The 18,097-nt window shown below is 40.6% G+C and overlaps 1 protein-coding gene across 1 annotated transcript; it reads left to right on the top strand.

The window, feature by feature from the left end:
* Positions 1–270: 270 nt before the first annotated feature.
* Positions 271–16,696, top strand: ZNF329 (zinc finger protein 329). Its single transcript, XM_063092051.1, has 2 exons — positions 271–295; positions 14,034–16,696. Exon 2 carries the CDS (start codon positions 14,102–14,104, stop codon positions 15,668–15,670), a length of 1,569 nt encoding a protein of 522 aa, XP_062948121.1. The 5' UTR covers positions 271–295; positions 14,034–14,101; the 3' UTR covers positions 15,671–16,696.
* The last annotated feature ends 1,401 nt before the right edge of the window (positions 16,697–18,097 follow it).

Below are 18,097 nucleotides of genomic sequence, written 5' to 3'. Positions count from 1 at the left end.
TAAATACTCGTGAGTCCATACTGACATAAATAAATAATTGAATAAATAAATAAATGAATAGGGAGAAAGGACAGGTTTTCCTGGTAGCACTACCGTTGGTAGACTAGCGCACCCTGCGGCGTCAGGCTCCCGGGCTCAGCCGGGGTTGGGGTGAAATGTCGGAAACGCCCCCTCGGTCCCTCAAAACGCGCAGGGCGGGCGGGCGGCCGCGGAGCCGTTAGGGACGTGCGCATCCGGGTTCTGGTTCATGCGCATGCGCACTGGCCCTAAACATGGCTGCTGCCGGCCACCCGCGGTAAGTTATGCGGAGCCTCTTGGCCCTTCGGTATCTCAGTTTCCCCCCGAAGGGTGGCGTGTTCTAGTGGGGCGATGGGCAGCGCGTCCGCGGGCGAGTTTCGCGCGCGCAGTATGCGCGTCAGGTCCCCAGAGGCGGGAGTCTGGCCCGGGATGCTCCTGTCCTCGTTGAATGTGGACACCCACTGATGGGTGGGGTTGTTCCCTGGAGGGTGTGGATGCCCCCCTGTGGTACCACGCGTGGACGCCTCCCAAAGGTGAGATCAACCCCGAGCGGGAATGAAGCCCCGGCTTTTGCTTTCGTTTTACCCGTGGGTTTCGCCACCGTAGATCGAACCTGTTTTTCCATAGGGACCGTTTTGCCGGGTCCTGTTGGGTGTCCTGGCTTTGCCGGGCCGCTGGGGCAACGCCCGGGTCTACCGCTCTTCTGCTGCCGGGCGGGACGGGGCGGTGTCGGAGGCGTTGAGCCTATCGACTGTGCCCTTTCCCACTGAATACCGCAGGTGTCAGATGACCTGTTTTTTTGTTTTTGTTTTTTTCCCACTGGATATTTGTAAAAGCATATTTTACTGCGGTTCCCAGGGAAGCCCGCTTATTCCCGTTTTGTTGTCTTTTTCCTAGGTTTAGTGGTTTATTTCCTTAACCCCCCTACTGCAATATTTTACAATAAAAATTTTCATGCGTATAGAAAAGCTGAAAGACGTGCAATGAACAATCCATTAACATCTGTACTTGCTGTAACCCATATCTTTCTTTCCATCCTTTTAGCCATCCATTAATTCATCTTTTTTGGATACATTTCAAAGTAAGTTGAGGATATCGCTATATGTCCCTCTCAAACATCTCACTATGCTTAATATGAATTAAAGCTGAATATTGCTTTTTAAAAAATTTTTGAGGCAAAATTGACTTACAGTGAAATACACAGGTCTTCATTGTACCATTGGATGAGTTTTGACAAGTGCACCCTATATCTTTATCAAAATTACAGTCACCCAGGAAAGGTCCCTTATCCTTGGACAATTTAAAAAATTTGGTTGTTAGGGACTTAGGCTTGTAAAAATATGTTTCGAATAATAGGCTTTTGTCTGTTTTCTTTCCCCCCCGACAGTGAGTAATTTTTGTCCATTCTATTGCTTGTTTTCCTCTCCAAGCAGCTTTTTATTTCGAAAAGTTTCACACCTACAGAAAAGTTGCAGGAATAGTTTAGTGAAACCATCCAGATTCTCAAGTTAACACTTTGCTGCATTAGCTTTACTTTTCTCTTCTTCCAGCCTCAAGCACATGCACACAGACTCTCTTTTTATATTTCACACACACGTACCCACGGCAGGTGTTGCATAGGCAGATGTGATACAGACATACTTATGTATACTTATTTTTTTGGCTGAATTACGGAAAGTATGTTGCAGACATCATGACACTTTACCCTGTAATACTTCATCCTGGATCTCCTAAGAAAAAAAACATTTTTGAACAAAACTGTACTGTTATTACCACACTCAAGTACTTTATTATTGATACAGAACTATGCCTAATATACAGTGTATATGTAGCTTGGTTGTGTTTCTTTTGTTCCAGGTTCCATCCTAGGGTCACGTGTTACATTTAGTTATGTCTTTTTAGTCTTCTTTCAACCTTAAATGGGACTTTCCTTTCTTTTTCTTCCATGACACTGATGTTTTTTAAAAGACTTAGCTGGAGGCCGGCCCATGGCTCACTCGGTAGAGTGCGGTGCTGATAAAAGACTTAGCTGGTTATTTTGTAGATTGTCCCTCATTGTGCAGTTGATACTCTCATGATTAAATTCAGGTTCTACACCTTTGGCAGGAAGTTACCTAAGTGAGATCACGTCCTTCTTGGTTCATTATATCAGGAAGCACATGAAGTTGGTGGTGGTCAGACTTTGGTTGTGTGATTAAGGTGCTGTCTGCCAGGACCCTCCGCCTTTACCCCTTTGTAATTAGTAAGTCAGTCCTCCTTGGAGTGGTACTTTGAATTCCTTGTTATTTAAAACGTTTTTTTTTAAATCTTATATTCATGGTGTGTTATTTATTTTGGTATAATGAGAGGTTTCAAATTTTTTTCTTTGTGTTTTGTGTCTCTTGTATGTTAAACTCTTCTTTACCCTGATAGCTCAAAGATATTCTGTAGTTCTATATTTTATTCTAACAATTCTAAATTTTTTTTTTTTTTCACATGTAGGTCTTTGGTCCATCTGGAATTTTTAAGTGTGTGTGGGTGAGAGTGAATGTGAATTAGGATTTGTAATTTCTTCCCCATCTGAAAAGGCAGTAAAAGAAATGAGCTACTGCGGCTGATGGGTGATACCACCTTTACCACCTACCAAATTATCATATGCCTCCAAGTCTGTTTGGGACTCTTTGTTCTTCCCTTACCTTCACTGGGTTGCTTGGTTACTGGAACTTTAGGGAGAGCCTTGATTTTGACAGAACAACACCTATCCCCTCTTTCTCCCTTCCTTTTGTTTTTTAAGGAGTTATCTTGGATATTTCAGGAGCTGTCCTCTTCCATGTGAATTATAGGGACTGTTTGTCATCTTCTAGTAAAATTCCTCCAGAGAGTTGCAGTAGGAAGGCGTTACTTTTACAAATCAGTCTGGTGAAAGTTGTCATGGTTTTAGTATTAGGCACTCTCATCTGTGTCTAGTTCCCTACTTACTCAGGTGTTCTTTGAGGCCTTCAATAAACTTTTTCAAGTTCTCGCCAAAAAGACACTACATAATTTTTATTAGCTTTTGTTTTTTATTTTGTATGGTATTAAAACATTTCTTAATTCTAAAATTTTTTTGGTTGGTTGTTTTAGGAAAGTATTGATTTTGGGTGTTGATAGTTATTCATTCAGCTAATGATTATTGGCCATTTACTATGTGCCAAGTCTTGTGCTGGGCACCTGGGCTACACCTATAAATAGGCAGACCCAAACCCCTGCCCTGGAATTGCTTATGATCTAGGGCATCTGTTAACCTTGTTTTAAAAAATAAGTACCCATTTGCTTTAATGTGAAGTAAAAAATAAGTAATTAGGTGTTGTGGCCACTCTGGAGAGACAAGATGAACCCCCATCCAAAATTTGGTTCTGATGTTGAGACTGATGATACCACACACACCAAGTGGGTTTATTACTCACGTAATGAGGCTCTCTTTAGAGAACAGGGAAGGCTTCCTCCGCTACTTAAAAAATAGCTTAAGGGAGCAGGAAAAGGAGACTGACTGGGTTTTTGTTGTGTTTAGAGAGTGGGACTGGGGTGAGGGTGGCCTTGCATTTATTTGTTGGAGCTTGCATGGTTTGAACTTATGTCTGCACCAAAAAGGAAGCACCCAGGCTTTCTTGTTAGCTTGCGCAGATGTGGAGCAGAAAGAGAAGGGGGGTGGTGGGCGCGGTGTGCTTGAAGGCTGTCACAGTCAGTTATCAAAAATGGAGTCAGTCTAACACACTCAATAATCAGATGGATGATCTTGTTAGGCCAAAGTTAAAGTTAGTGGCAAACGATTTATTTTTGTTGAAGAGTGGATTGTTTGAACAAGTGAAGTAAACATTATCATGGGTAGTCCACAGAGATTGCAGGAACCATGTGGATGGGCAAGGATGGCTGAGATTTGGCAACTGTTGAGGTCAAGTATCCAGGCACCCTCTCCAGTGGATCCCTCTGCAGGCTCATAGTGACTGGAGATGAAGTCCTTCAGAGGTGAGTGCCTGGGAGTGGAGTTCTACACAAGCTTGGCTCATTCCTGCAAAATCGTTATTTCTCTCACGAACTCTTAAAGTAACAGAAACATTCCTGGTGGGGTCCAGACCAGTAATACTGATCCTGACAGACTTAACACACACTTATTTTTTCACACAGCTTTATTGAGACATAATCCACATAACATACAATCAATTCACCCTTTTAAAGTGTACAGTTCACTGGTTTTTATTTGCTAGCTTGTACATCTGTCACCATAATCAATTTTAGAATATTTTCATCACCCCCCAAAAAGGAAAACCCATACCTATTAGTAGTCACTCCCCATTTCCCCCATTCCTCCCAGCTCCAGGCAGTCACTGATCTACTTTCTGTCTCTATGCAAATCTCCTGGACATTTCATATAAATAGCCATAAAATATGTGGTCCTTTGTGTCTGGCTTTTTTGACTTAGCAAAATGTTTTGAAGATTCATTCATGTTATAGCATGTATCTGTACCTTGTTCATTTTTATGGATGTTTAATATTGTTAATATCTATTGTATGGATAGGCTACATTTTGTTTTTTCACTGATCAGTTGATGGGCATTTGAGTTGTTTCCACTTTTTTTTTGGCAGCTGGCTGGTATGAGGATCCAAACCCTTCATGTTGGTGTTATAACACCACACTCTAATCAACAGAGCTAACTAGCCAGCCTCACTTTTTGGACATTATTAATAATGCTTCTGTGAACATTCATATACAAGTTTTTTAATGCACATATGTTTTCATCTCTCTTGGGATAGAATCGATTATAGCCGTTCTAGTAGGTGTGAAGTGATCTCTCATTGTGGTTTAGTTTTTTATTTCTCTGATGGTTAATGATATTGAACATATTTTTATTAGCTTATTGACCATTTGTATATCTTCTTTGGAGAACTCTCCAAATTTTTGCTCGTTTATTAAATGGGTTATTGATTTTTTTTAAAAAATTTTTTAAAGTTTTAAATTTTTTATTTTGGGGGGGTTATTGATTTTTTATTATTGAATTGTATGGCTTACTTATTCTGGATACCAGTCTCTTATCATATATCTGATTTCCAAATATTTTCTCCCATTCTGTGGATTGTCTTTCACTTTCTTAGTGACACTCTTTGAAGCACAAAAGTTTTAAATTTTGATGTAGTCCAATTTGGTTTTTTTTTTTTTTTTTTTTGTCATCCTATTAGTGTTGTATCTAAGTTTCTGAACACTTATACCTATATATTTATTTTAAGATTTGTAGAGTTTTATCTTTTATCTTTAGGCCTGTGATCCATTTTGAGTTCCTTTTTTTCTTAAGCCCTGAGTTTATGTAAAGAATCAATTAAAGGAAAGATATTTGTATTAAAAATACATGTTTTTGTACTTAAGTGGCTGAGCATAGCAAAACATAGGAAGACAAAGACAACATAGGAAGCATTCAGATGCTGTAGACTATATGTTTGAATTAAGAGAAATAGGACACTGAAAATTCATTGTCTTCAGTGAAACTGGATGAGGCAAGGATGGGTAGATGCTGTTGGGACAGTGAATGTTGGGGAAATGGACACAGAACAGGTAGATTAAATAGGAAAGGAAGAGAGACAGTACCTTTGTGGAAGCAAGTTCTAAATAGTTAGAAAGTAAGGCAACCCAAGCTGCTTTGTCCAGAGGCAAAGGGTCAGTCACTCCTTTGGGACAGTTTATCACAGAAAACAGTTTTGCAATCCTGAAGTCTTAGCATGTGCTGGGACAACATTCAATGTGTAAGAAGCCTTGGAGACCTTCTCCAGTGGCAACGGGGAAGAGAAGAACAGGTTGAGGAGAGAATCACTAATACTGGGGGCTTCAGAGAAGTGTGTATGGTGGACATCTTAGGGTAGGTCAGAGGAAGAATGGGGGGAAAACAGGGAACCCTCAAAGTATATGAACATCAAGATGAATTTTTTACAACATAATTTTTGTGCCATTGTACTGCTAAAAATAATAATACATAAATATGTAGGAGGATAATAATATGAGATATTTTGGAAACAATCTTTTAGTGTGTGTGTGTGTGTGTGTGTGTGTGTGTGTGTGTGTGTGTGTGTGTGTGTGTGTGTGTGTGTGTGTGTGTGTGTGTGTGTGTGTGTGTGTGTGTGTGTGTGTGTGTGTGTGTGTGGCCAGTACCAGGATCTTGTGTGTGTGTGTGTGTGTCTTGCCAGTACCAGGATCTAAACCCATGACCTTGGTATTATAAGGTTGCACTCTAACCAGCTAAGAACTGAGTTAACTGGCCAGCCCTGAAAACAAAATTAATGAAATTCAGTAAGATTCTTGCATTAAATACCCTAAAATTTATTTCTCACAGGTTCTGGAGGCTGGGAAATACAAGATCAAGGCACCAGAAGATTTGGTGCCTGCTCAGGACCCTCTTTCTAGTTCACCGATAGTGCCTTCTAGCTGTGTCCTTATATGGTGGAAGGGGCAGGGGAGCTCTGTGGGGTCTCTTTTGTAAGGGCACTAATCTCAATCGTGAGAGCTCTACACCCATGATTTATCACTTCTCTAAAAGCCCCATCTCCTAATACGATCACCTTGGGCATTAGGATTTCAACATATGAATTTTAGGGAGGGACATAAACATTCAGGCCATAGGAGAGGGTGTAATTGGAATGACCAATTTTCGTTAAGGGGAAAGAATTCAGAATGGGGAATGAGCACTCAGGGCAGTATCTGGATGTACTATAAGCTTCTTTCTCCTAAATGAAGGCATCTTTTCCCTGATGTTTTATAACATATGTAGTATTGTTCTGTTCTAAAGTACCCCAGGTTGATACCTGCAGGCACTTCTATCTACAGGATGGTCAACATCATGTGGGGTGGCCCTGAGCATGGTAAGAAATCTGGTATCCCTGGCCCATGCTCATCAGGTGCTAGCAGTTCCCTCTCCCTGCCTCAGTCTTTGTGACAACCTAACATCTCTGAAGATATCTGGGTCTCCCCAGGGGAAGCACTGCTAAGGTGAGAGCTGCAGGTCAGGCTGAGAGAGACTTGTTCCTTTATAGGAGACATGCACTTAGCATCACTAGCACTGTTCTTAACACCATATGATTCACCCATTCAGAGAGCACAATTTAGTGGTTTTTAGTATATTCACAAAGTTGTGCAACCATTACCACTACCTAATTCTAGAATATTTTCATCGGTTTAGGAAGAAACCTGTACCCGTTAGCAGTTACTCCCTATCGCCCTCTCCTCTCCCCTAACCCCTGACAACCATTAATTGACTTTCTCTCTGTATGGATTTGCCTGTTCTGGACATTTCATCTAAATGAGATCATACAATATGTGGTCTTTTGTGTCTGGTTTCCTTCACTGAGTGTAATGTTTTCAAGATTTATCCATGTTGGAGCATTGTAGTAGATTGAATTATGTTCCCCCAAAACGCAATGAAGCTTGAATTGTGTCCCCACAAGTTCTATGTATTAGAAACTTGGCCCCCACTGTGACTGTTAAGAGGGTGGGAAATCCTATTATGGTATTGAAAGGTGGAGCCTTGAAGAGGTGATTGGATTGTAGGACCGTGCAGTAGTGAATGGATTAAGAGTGGTGGTCAGGGGTTTGGTTCTGAGGGCTTTAAAAGAGGAGAGTCTGTCTTTCTGCTCTGCTCTCTCTGCTTCCACCATCTTGCAGTGTGAAACCCCTGGGTCACTGCTGCCACCACCAAATGGGCTTTGGACTTCCCAGCCTCAGAGACTGTAAGCAGTAAATTTCATTTTCTTTATAAGTCACCCAGTTCCAAGTATTTTGTTATAAGCAACACAAAACGGACTAATACAAGCATGTATTAGTACTTCATTCCTTTTTATGGCTAAAAAATATTTCATTGAGTGGATATATCACATTTTATTTATCCACTCATCAGTTGAGAGACATTTGGGTTGTTTCCACTTTTTGTTTATCATGAATAATGTTGCTATGAACATTCGTGTACAAGTTTATGTGTGGATATATGTTTGTACTTTTCTTGAGTGGAACTGCTGGATCATGTGACTGAATGTTTTACTTTTTGAGAATTAGACTGTTTTCCAAAGCAGCTGCACCATTTTACATTTCCACCAGCAGTGAATGAGGGTTCCAGTTTCTCCACATCCTTTCCAATACTTGTTACTGTCTGCTCTTTTTTTTTTTTAAATTGGCCATTCTAGTGAATATGAAGTGTATTTCCTTAATGACTAATGATTGATGTTGATCATCTTTTTATGTGCTTATTCGCCATTTGTATGTCTTCTTTCTAGAAATGTCTATTAATATTTGCTATGGACTGAATGTTGTGTTCTCCCCCCAACCCCCCAATTTATCTGTTGAAGCCTAATCCCCAATGTGATGGTATTTGGAGGTGGGGCCTTTGGGAGTTAATTAGGTCATGAGGGTGGAGCCTTCATGAATGAGTTTAGTACTTATCTAAGAAGAGACATAAGAGAGCTTGCTTTCTGTCTGTCTGCCATGTGAGGGCACAGTGAGAAGATGGCCATCTGCAAAACAGGAAGTCCTCAGTAGAACCCAACCATGTTGGCACTCTGATTTTGGAATTCGCAGCCTCCAGAATTATGAGTAATAAATTTCTCTTGTTTTAAGCCACCTAGTTTTTGGTATATTTGTTACAGCAGCCCAAACTGAGACAAGATCCTTTGCCCATTTAAAAAAATTGAGTTATTTGTCTTATTGTTGTGAGAGTTTTACATATTCTAGATAAATGCATATAAATATTTTCTCCCATTTTGTGGGTTGTCCTTTCACTTTCTAGGTGATATTTAAGTCTTATTTCAATAAAGGAAGTATCTATTACTGATGAAATGGACATTCCCTTTGCTCCTCAATGTTGGTTCCTCTCCCTACCCCCACGACAGTCACAATCACAGCTTTGGTGGGTTTCTTACCCAGGGCATTATTATATTTTTACTTCCAAAATATTTTGTGCCTTAAATACTTCCCTAAGTAATTTTATCCTGTATATGTCTAATTTATCTCATTTCTTTTAACCTTACATGGTGCATCTTCTCCTCAACCCCAAACCTGCAGGGAGGTGCTCTCTAGTCTATCATTTTAACAGGATGACCACAGGCCATCCCAAGCCCCAGTCTACCCAGAAGATTCAGCACAGGAAACACTTGTTATAGTGGCAGGGAAGCCTCAGGAGGCTCTCAGGTGGGAGAAGTTTTTGTAGTGTCCAGGAGTGACAGCTGGGACCATCATCCTCCTGACCAGCTGGCCCCTTCAGGTCACTGTTGAATGCTGTGGACATAGCAAGTGTCTGAGGTCTTGGCCTTTACTTCAGAGTGAGTGACTCTCATGTTTCCTCATTAGGTGTGATGTTCACCTTAATTCCCTGTTTTCCTACTTGTTAAGAATTTTCATCAGGAGTCTGAGCTTTCCTTCATATACTTTCTGAATTTATTGAGATAGAGTAAAAGTGTTTGTTACTTTAATCTGAGAGTATTTTGATCACGAGTCCAGGTGAGATTTCCTCATAGCACTTTCAGAATGTATTGAAGTAGGGTGTAAGGGAGCTGTTTCTACTTTAATCTGATAATACGGGGAATTGCATCAATAGATGCTGTAATGTTCCATAGTCTTTGCATTCCTCAGATAAATCTAACTTTGCCATTTTGGTAACTTTCTACTGTTTCTCAGTTAAATCCCCATTTCACAATTAATATCACAATTTGTATCTCAATAATTGACAGGCCAAAGAGAAAACTTGACAGGGATTAGGATTTGCTCTTTTTTTATGGTCACTTTTGTCAAAGATATGACTATTTCATTAGTCTTTTCTTCATGTTCTCAGCTGTTTCCTTGTTTTCAGTTTTGATAATTTTTGCTCTCATTTTTATTATTGCATTCCACCAATAGGTTTAGTCTATGGTTCTTTCCCTTAAGTTTTAAGTTGATCAGTGAGCTCATTAACCTTCAATCTGCTTTTTTTTTTTTTTGATCAAACAATTTTAATCAAGTTAATGGTAAGCAGTAAAAATGCAATTACATAAAAAGCCACGTACTTTACATGTTTAAATTGTGTTTCATTGTCTTGTAAGGTGTTGAAGGTGAGGCCCACTCCTGAATCTTGTTTCTAGTGGTGGAGTAAGGTACATACTGTTCTGAAGTGCCACTCCTGAAACCAACAAGGCCATTCTGGGGAAGCTGTGCTTCATCCACATCCCAGAATGTGCTTTGCCATTTACTTCAATAGTACAACCCATTGGTGATGGCCTGAAGAAAATTCATAGATGGTGTTGGGAAAATAGGATCAGATCATTTAATCAGGACCCATTGCCTTAGGCCCAGTTGGGGGTGGTGCAGTGTGTTCTTTGTAAGTAAATTGGGGGGGGGGGTGGAGTTAGTGTGCATATGTGGCACCACTACCTTGGCTGGTGTTAACTGCTTTGGGCATCCACCTCGTGTGGCCATGCTCTCAGACCTATGGCTTCCAAGGACCTTTTTGCCGGTTACCTAGCTCATAGACCTGTGTGTGAGGGGTCTGGTGACCCAGCCTGGTGTGTGAGGGGTTTGGGGACCCAGCCTGGCATGTGAAGGGTTTGTGACCCAGTCTGTGAATGGGCTTGGGGTGTCTGTGAGCTCTAGACCCAGCCCTAGTTCGGCAGATGGCCTCAGAGGCCACCAGTGCTGTTGACTTGCCATAGTCTGTGTTTCAAGACCCTCAAGAAGTCTATTTGTACTCTTCTTTTTTAATGTAAGCATTAACGACTGTTTTCTGTCTAGGAACTATATTAGCTGCATGCTCATTTGCCATATGCTTTGAGGTGTATTGTTTTTATTGTTGTTCAGTTCTAGATATTTTCTAATTTCTGTCAAGTTTTCTCTTTGACCTGTCAATTATGAGAAACAGGTTTTCATTTTTCCAAATAAATAGGGGTTTGTTTTGCTCATTGTTTTATTGTATTTGATTTTCTTCCTGTTACTGGTTTCAGCTTGACCACATTGTAGTCAAGAGGCTGTGGTTTGTGTCATGTTGTAGTCTGGCCTTCATTGAACTTGTTCTTTGGCTTGGTTTAAGGTCATTGTTAGCAAATGTTACACTTTTGCTTAGAAACCTTTTGGCTCTAATCAGTCATTGGCTTTTCATCCAGCCATGTGATCGGGCTGATTAATTACATTCTTTCCTGCTTATCTCTATTCAGTTTTTCTGAATTTCCATTTCTGAAGGAGGTTCATTAAAATCTCCTGCTTTGGTTGGATTGGCTGGTTTCTTCTTGCAATCCTGGCTGACTTTACTCTGTGTTTTGAGACATGTTGTTACTGTTATATTGCCCTGTGGTTCTTACTTGAAGTTTATCTTTGATTAGTAAAGAGCCACAAAACCTTCCTTTGGTTAGCATCTTCCTGTTGCAACCTTTTGCTTTTATCTTCTGTGTCCTTTTACTTTAGGTGTTTCTGTTACAAACATATTTTTTAATACAGTTGACACAGTGTCTTTATCTGGCCCATCAAGGTCATTTGCATTTATCATTATTGATGATATCCTGCTTTATGCTATTTATTTATTAAGTGGCTGGCCTGTAAGGGGATCTGAACCCTTGTCCTTGATGTTACCAGCACCATGCTCTAACCAAGTCAGCTAACTGGCCAGCCCTATGCTCTCTATTTAACCTGTCCTTTTTGTGCTGTTTTCTCCCCCTTACCAGCTTCTTCTGGATTGATCTTGCTTTCTTTATTATTATTCCCTCTATCTGCAAAGTTTTTCTACCTCAGCACTATTGACATTTGGAGCTGGATCATTCTCTGTTGTGGGGGACCATTCTGTGTGTTTTAGGATGTCTAGCAGCATTCCTGGGCTCCACCCCCTAGGTACTAGTAGCACCTGCCCCCTAATCATGGCACCAAAAACGTCTCCAAAGATTGTCAAATGTCTTCTGGGGGTAAAACCATCCCTGGTTGAAAACCAGTGCTCTGTGGACTTGAAAGTTTTACATTGCATTTATTGTTTTGTTCCTGACTTGGCTAAGTCTCACATGAATCAGGAAAAACGTAAGGATTTCAGAACACTTAATTTTGTTAGCCCTTTCCCATCTCACAGGCACTCCTGTCCAGTATTTTAGTCTACCCCATTAATTCCCCGAGTCATGTTATTGCTGCATTTTATATGGTCAGCACTGGATTTGATTTAAATACATGTCCATCGATATCTTTCTTTTCCATTTCTTCCTTCTGAGGTTTTTCTTGAAGAACAAGTTTTTCTAATTCTTTTGGCTAGTGTCCTTGGAGATAAACTCAGCTCTGCTTTTCTGAAGCTGTCTTTGTCTTACCCTTACTCTTGAACAGTAGTGTATATGTGGTTTTTTTTTTTTTTTTTTTTTTTTTTTTTTTTTTTACCATTTTGGAAGTACCTTCCATTACCTTTAGGTTTCTATTTGTGCCGTTAACTGATCTATCGTGATAGTTTTTGTCCTTCACCAATGGTCTCTCTCCTCACTGCTGGCCTTAAAACCACCTCCATAATTATAGATTGATGTTCATTTATCCTGCCTGGGACTCATGCTCCCTGAATCTGAGATACCTACAAGTGGAATGTGCCTATTTTATGTTTAAACAGCTGCTACCAAATTACCCTGCGAAGCAGAATGACCACTTTACATGCCTGTCATCTCTTTTCCCTCTGTGACCTGCCTAAGCTTTATATTATCACACTTCATTTTATTTTTAAAACTCAAATAAAATGTGCAGATTTTGTATTCTTGAATTTGCAGTTTGTAATTGCCTGAATGATTGAGGGAATGAGCAGATATTCATGTTTCCAGAACATTTCTATTTTCTCTTCATAAGTGCTTTTTTGTATCTTTTGCCCATTCTTTTCGTTTTTGTGCTGTTCTGTAAGAATTCTTTATAGATCTTGTGCACTAATACTTTGTCCCTTTTATGTTTTATAATATTTTGTCTTCATCTGCCACTGGTATTTTGTTTTTTATGGTGTCTTTTATTGTATGGAAATTTTAAATGTTGATACCAAATTTGTTAACCCTTGTCTGTATGGTTTTTGCTTGTTTATCTTTGTTGATAGAGGTCTGCTGTACTCATGAAGGCATCCTACATAATTCAAACTTTACAGAGCGTTGGTGGTATAGTGGTGAGCATAGCTGCCTTCCATAATTCAAACTTTGATTTTATGTTGAGGGCCTTTATGTGTTTGAAATTTTAAATATATATATATATATATATATATATATTCTGAAGTAAGGGTCTAATTTCATTTTACTTTAAAAAATTTGGAGAACCAGTTGTCTTAATATTATGAAGTCAAAGAAGTGGGAGTGGGTGGTGAGATTGATAATGATGACAACACTAGCAGCCATTTATAGAATACTGTTCATTCCCTTGCCTTCGAGCCTACCTCAGACATGATCCAGTTTTCATAACAACTCTGCAGGGTGGTCATTGACAGATCTAGGACTTAGCCCCAGAGCTTTTGGGTCACTGAGCCTGTGCCATGTCTCATCCATGAAGAGAGAACTCTGACCACAGAGCTAGGGTGAGAACTGTTCATTCAGTGCTGTTATAAGCACATTGTGAAGTCAAGGCTTTGGAAATGTGCATTGATTGTTGGTATGGGCAGTGAGTGATGGGGACAAGAATGCAATAGCTAAGATGGTATTCCAGTGTGAGCAGTAACACCTGACTTCTAGTCTCCATATCTTAAGCTAATCCTTTTGGTGATTTTTCTTCTCCAATACTGCTTCTCCTGCCTGCTATCTAGGAGGATGACAATACTATGTGACTCTTTATGAACTTATTCTTTCTGAATCTGAGATACTACCTATAAGTGGAATATGCCTATTTTATGTTTAAACAGCTGCTACCAAATTACCCTTGGCTCTATCTCTTGGTTGTTATGTTACCTCTCCCTTGTACAAATGTGAATCTTAAAAAGAAAACAAGTAAAAGTAGACACTCACACACCTAGTTGATCATCATTTTCATTTCCTCTTCCGAATATACCTTGTGCACCTAAGCCTGCCTTTTCTTTTCTTTTCAGCCTGGGATATCAGACTGAAAATAACAGCTCTGAATATTCCTGAGGAAGAATTTTCCTGTGACATAGAAATGGAAGGATTCATAAGGGAGGGTGCCTGTTTCTCCATTCTAGGTGACAGTTGGGACTGTGAGAACCGGGAGGGACATTTGAGGCAATCAGCTTTAACTCAGGAGAAACCACAGGCTCAGGAAACAATTCGTGAGTATCCTGATATCAAGGGGCATTTGAGTACAAGCTCAGACCTTCCACCATCTCAGAGAGTTCCTACAACAAATGGTTTCCATATGCATGATTCAGATGTTGAAAGTTTGGTTTGTGATCCAGCCTTACACAGTTGTCCCAAAAGCTATGCAGCTAAGAGAACTGGTGACAGTGATGCCTGTGGAAAAACCTTCAACCATTCCATGGAAGTTATTCAACTTGGAAGAAATCAAATGAGAGAGAAACCCTGTAAGTACCCGGAAAGTGTTAAATCTTTCAGCCATTTTATTCCCCTTGGTGATCAAAAAATAATGAAAAGAGGCAAGAAACTGTATGAAGGTAAGGACTTTGGGGACATCTTTACCCTGAGCTCATCTCTTAATGAAAACGGGAGGAGTCACCTTGGAGAGAAACCATATAAATGTACTGAATGTGACAAATGCTTCAAACGGAACTCTTCTCTTGTTTTACATCACCGAACTCACACTGGAGAGAAACCTTATACCTGTAATGAGTGTGGAAAATCCTTCTCCAAAAACTACAACCTGATTGTGCATCAAAGGATCCATACAGGAGAGAAGCCCTATAAGTGCAGTAAATGTGGGAAAGCTTTCAGTGATGGGTCAGCTCTTACACAACACCAGAGAATTCACACAGGTGAAAAGCCTTATGAATGTCTAGAATGTGGAAAAACCTTCAACCGAAATTCATCCCTGATTTTGCATCAAAGAACTCATACAGGGGAAAAACCATATAGATGTAATGAGTGTGGGAAACCCTTCACTGACATCTCTCACCTCACTGTGCATCTCAGAATCCATACTGGTGAGAAGCCCTATGAGTGTAGCAAATGTGGAAAGGCTTTCCGAGACGGCTCGTACCTCACCCAGCATGAGAGGACTCACACTGGAGAGAAGCCCTTTGAATGTGCAGTGTGTGGGAAATCCTTCAACCGCAATTCTCACCTTATTGTGCATCAAAAAATCCATTCTGGGGAGAAACCCTATGAATGTAAAGAGTGTGGGAAAACTTTCATTGAGAGTGCATATCTCATCAGGCATCAGAGGATTCATACTGGTGAGAAGCCCTATGGCTGTGACCAATGTCAGAAACTTTTCAGGAATATTGCTGGCCTCATCCGCCACCAGAGGACTCATACTGGTGAGAAGCCCTATGAGTGTAATCAGTGTGGCAAAGCTTTCAGGGACAGCTCTTGTCTGACCAAGCACCAGAGAATTCACACTAAGGAGACCCCATACCAGTGTCCAGAATGTGGGAAGTCTTTTAAGCAGAACTCTCACTTAGCAGTACATCAGAGACTCCATAGCAGAGAGGGTCCCACCCAGTGTCCTCATTGTGGAAAAACATTCAGAAGGAGCTCATCCCTTGTCCGACATCAAAGAACACACTCTGGAGAGCAAACCATGGAAATATAATAAACGTGGGCCACACTCTTCTCCTAACTTGTTCTCGAAAACCTACATGAAGGAGGTGTGTCTTCAGTTGTGACTCTTCCCTGGTTGGTAGAAAAGAATTCTTTAAGCTATCCAGTTAATTGATGACTATGTGACATTCCTTAGCCATTTTGTTAAATCTGTTCATTAGGGAACTCCAGGAGAGAACATAGGATGGTAATAAATAGGAAAAGTCTTCGGGGATGATTCAGCCTATACCAAATATGTTAGCACATACACTGGAATGAAGCATGAGAATGTGAGGAAGATACTTTCCTGGAGATATCCACACACTTCTGCATCAGAATGCTTAAACTAGAAAGGACATGTGAATGTATTCGGTAAGTAACTGGTATGAGGAATCCTTTAATAGGGAGTATTCATCTTATTGTACATAAGCAAACTCTTGCTAGAACGAAATTTTGTAAGTATAATCAGGAAGAGAAGCTTTTGGCAGGAGCTCTTATTGCCTTCTGTATTAGTAAAGACATACTGGTGAGAGAGCCCACACAATGCTCAACTCCACAGCAACCACAGAATTATTGTTAGATTTTGCTGTTTGAATGTATTTCTGTGTTACAGTCCTGCCAGAACGTTGAGGATTTGTTTCAGAAGAGGAAACTTAATGAAGAAGTCACTTGTGACTGAACAGTGAAGTCATCCCTCTTAAGACTAAAACGGGCTTATGATAAGATGGAAAGGGCTGCTTCCAAGAAATGTGATTTGTTGCTTTAGTTCTTGAAATAAAAAAATATTGAGTTGTTATGTTTATGTTATCATCTCTCCCCGCAACCCCACGCCATTGTTGTTCATTTAGGACACTTCTAATTTGTTCCTTTCAGCTGCTCTGAACCACAGTTATAAAGGTTTTTTTGCCTTGTTGAAAATGCTTACAATATGGCAAAAAGAAGGCATAAAATAGATTTACTGTCATTACAGCCATGTAAAGATATGTGCACATGTGTGTGTAGATTGGAAGTGGATGATGGAGAAATAAACAAGTGATTTTCTTAGGGGACTGGGATTCTGTATAGTTTTTTTCTCTATTACAAATCATACATTGTTGGTACAATAATTTCATAATGAATAAAAAAGCCAAAGGAAGGTGAATTTGGGTTTTCTTTGGAGCTTCTTTGCCAGTAGGGTCTAGATCAGGGATACAGGGCAGCTGTAAGCATGGTTGGGGGGCCATCTAGGTAGAAACTTCTTTGGAATCAGAGCATCTCACAACCTAGGCCATGAGAATCATTTCCTGCTTTGGGGCTTGGATTATAAGGAGGTGTCATTATGGAGGAGAGGGTGGGTCTCAGAGAATGGGGAACAAGTGGCTGCAGATAAGTCTGAGATGATGCTGGAACATCCCTTCTGAGGCAGTGCAGTGCCAGCCAAGTGAAAGCCAGTCAGGCTGGTTGGTACAGCCTCAAAGTCCTGTGAATGGATCTCCTTGGAATTGGGCTTGCCCCATCTTCCATTCCCTGGTGTCTACAGAGGGAGAGTCAGAGTGAAGGCCACTCTGAGCTAATTAAGTCTGTGAGTTGCATTAGTTAGAAACAAAGTCAGGCATCCTGGGCCTTTATGTGTGGGTGTCCTTTGACAGGAAGAACCATCAAATGAGCTCCAAAGAGGAACGAGGGTGGCCTCGTCCCCCTCTGCCTTCACTGCAGCCTGTCCTGTCATCCTTGGATATGTGGGCAAACTTTTTGTGAAGATTGACTGGTCCATGTCTATAGGTGTTTTTCTTTCTCTGAATATGGTTCTTTTACTGGATTCTCAGAAGAGCACGCAAGAAATAATGACCCTTGAAGTTTTCTGGAGTTGAATTCTGAGCTGCCATCTCAAGACAGCATCTTTGGGAATGTGTCATGCCTAACCCAGAGCCTTTCAGTGCTTGGTATGTGGTGTCTCACCAGGTGACTGAAGGAAGGAAGATGAATTTGCCCACTCCATCGATTCATTCCTCTCCATATGTACCCCTTCTCTGTAAATGGCCTGATCTGTAGATATGCAAGCCAGAGAGAGGTGTAAGAGGATTGGGGAGGAGGGAGAGGAAAGAAAGAGAAGAGGGAAAGGAAGAGAAGAAATCTCCAAGGAAGCAAAAATACAAGGCGGCAGTGTTTAGAAATATCCTTGGCCTTAGACCTGCTTCTTGTTTTTGTGCAAACTCAGTGCAGTCTCATCCTTAACAACCCTGGTCTCGTTTTATTGTCTTGTTCCCAGATATTTTCACCATGTTAGTACCCTGATTAGTTCAGAATTTTGGTTGGGTTTTAGCTGAAGTTTCAGGGATTTAAAAGGATACTGCTGTGCTTTTTTATGCATGCAGTCATGCCACAGTGTCTAGACAAAGAATCCCCAAGGGATAAAGTACAGCAAACCAGATAGGGAAGATGTAATGGCCTGTTACAGGAC

The sequence above is a fragment of the Cynocephalus volans genome, chromosome 3 (genome assembly GCF_027409185.1).
Source record: "Cynocephalus volans isolate mCynVol1 chromosome 3, mCynVol1.pri, whole genome shotgun sequence".
Lineage (NCBI taxonomy): Eukaryota > Metazoa > Chordata > Mammalia > Dermoptera > Cynocephalidae > Cynocephalus > Cynocephalus volans.
The sequence above is the reverse complement of the archived record's forward strand: the minus strand, read 5'-3'. Positions and strand labels throughout refer to the sequence as shown.

What these genes read in the sequence shown, in the direction of transcription:
- ZNF329 (XM_063092051.1), top strand. Translation starts at nt 14,102, where the DNA reads ATGGAAGGATTCATAAGGGAGGGTGCCTGTTTCTCCATTCTAGGTGAC.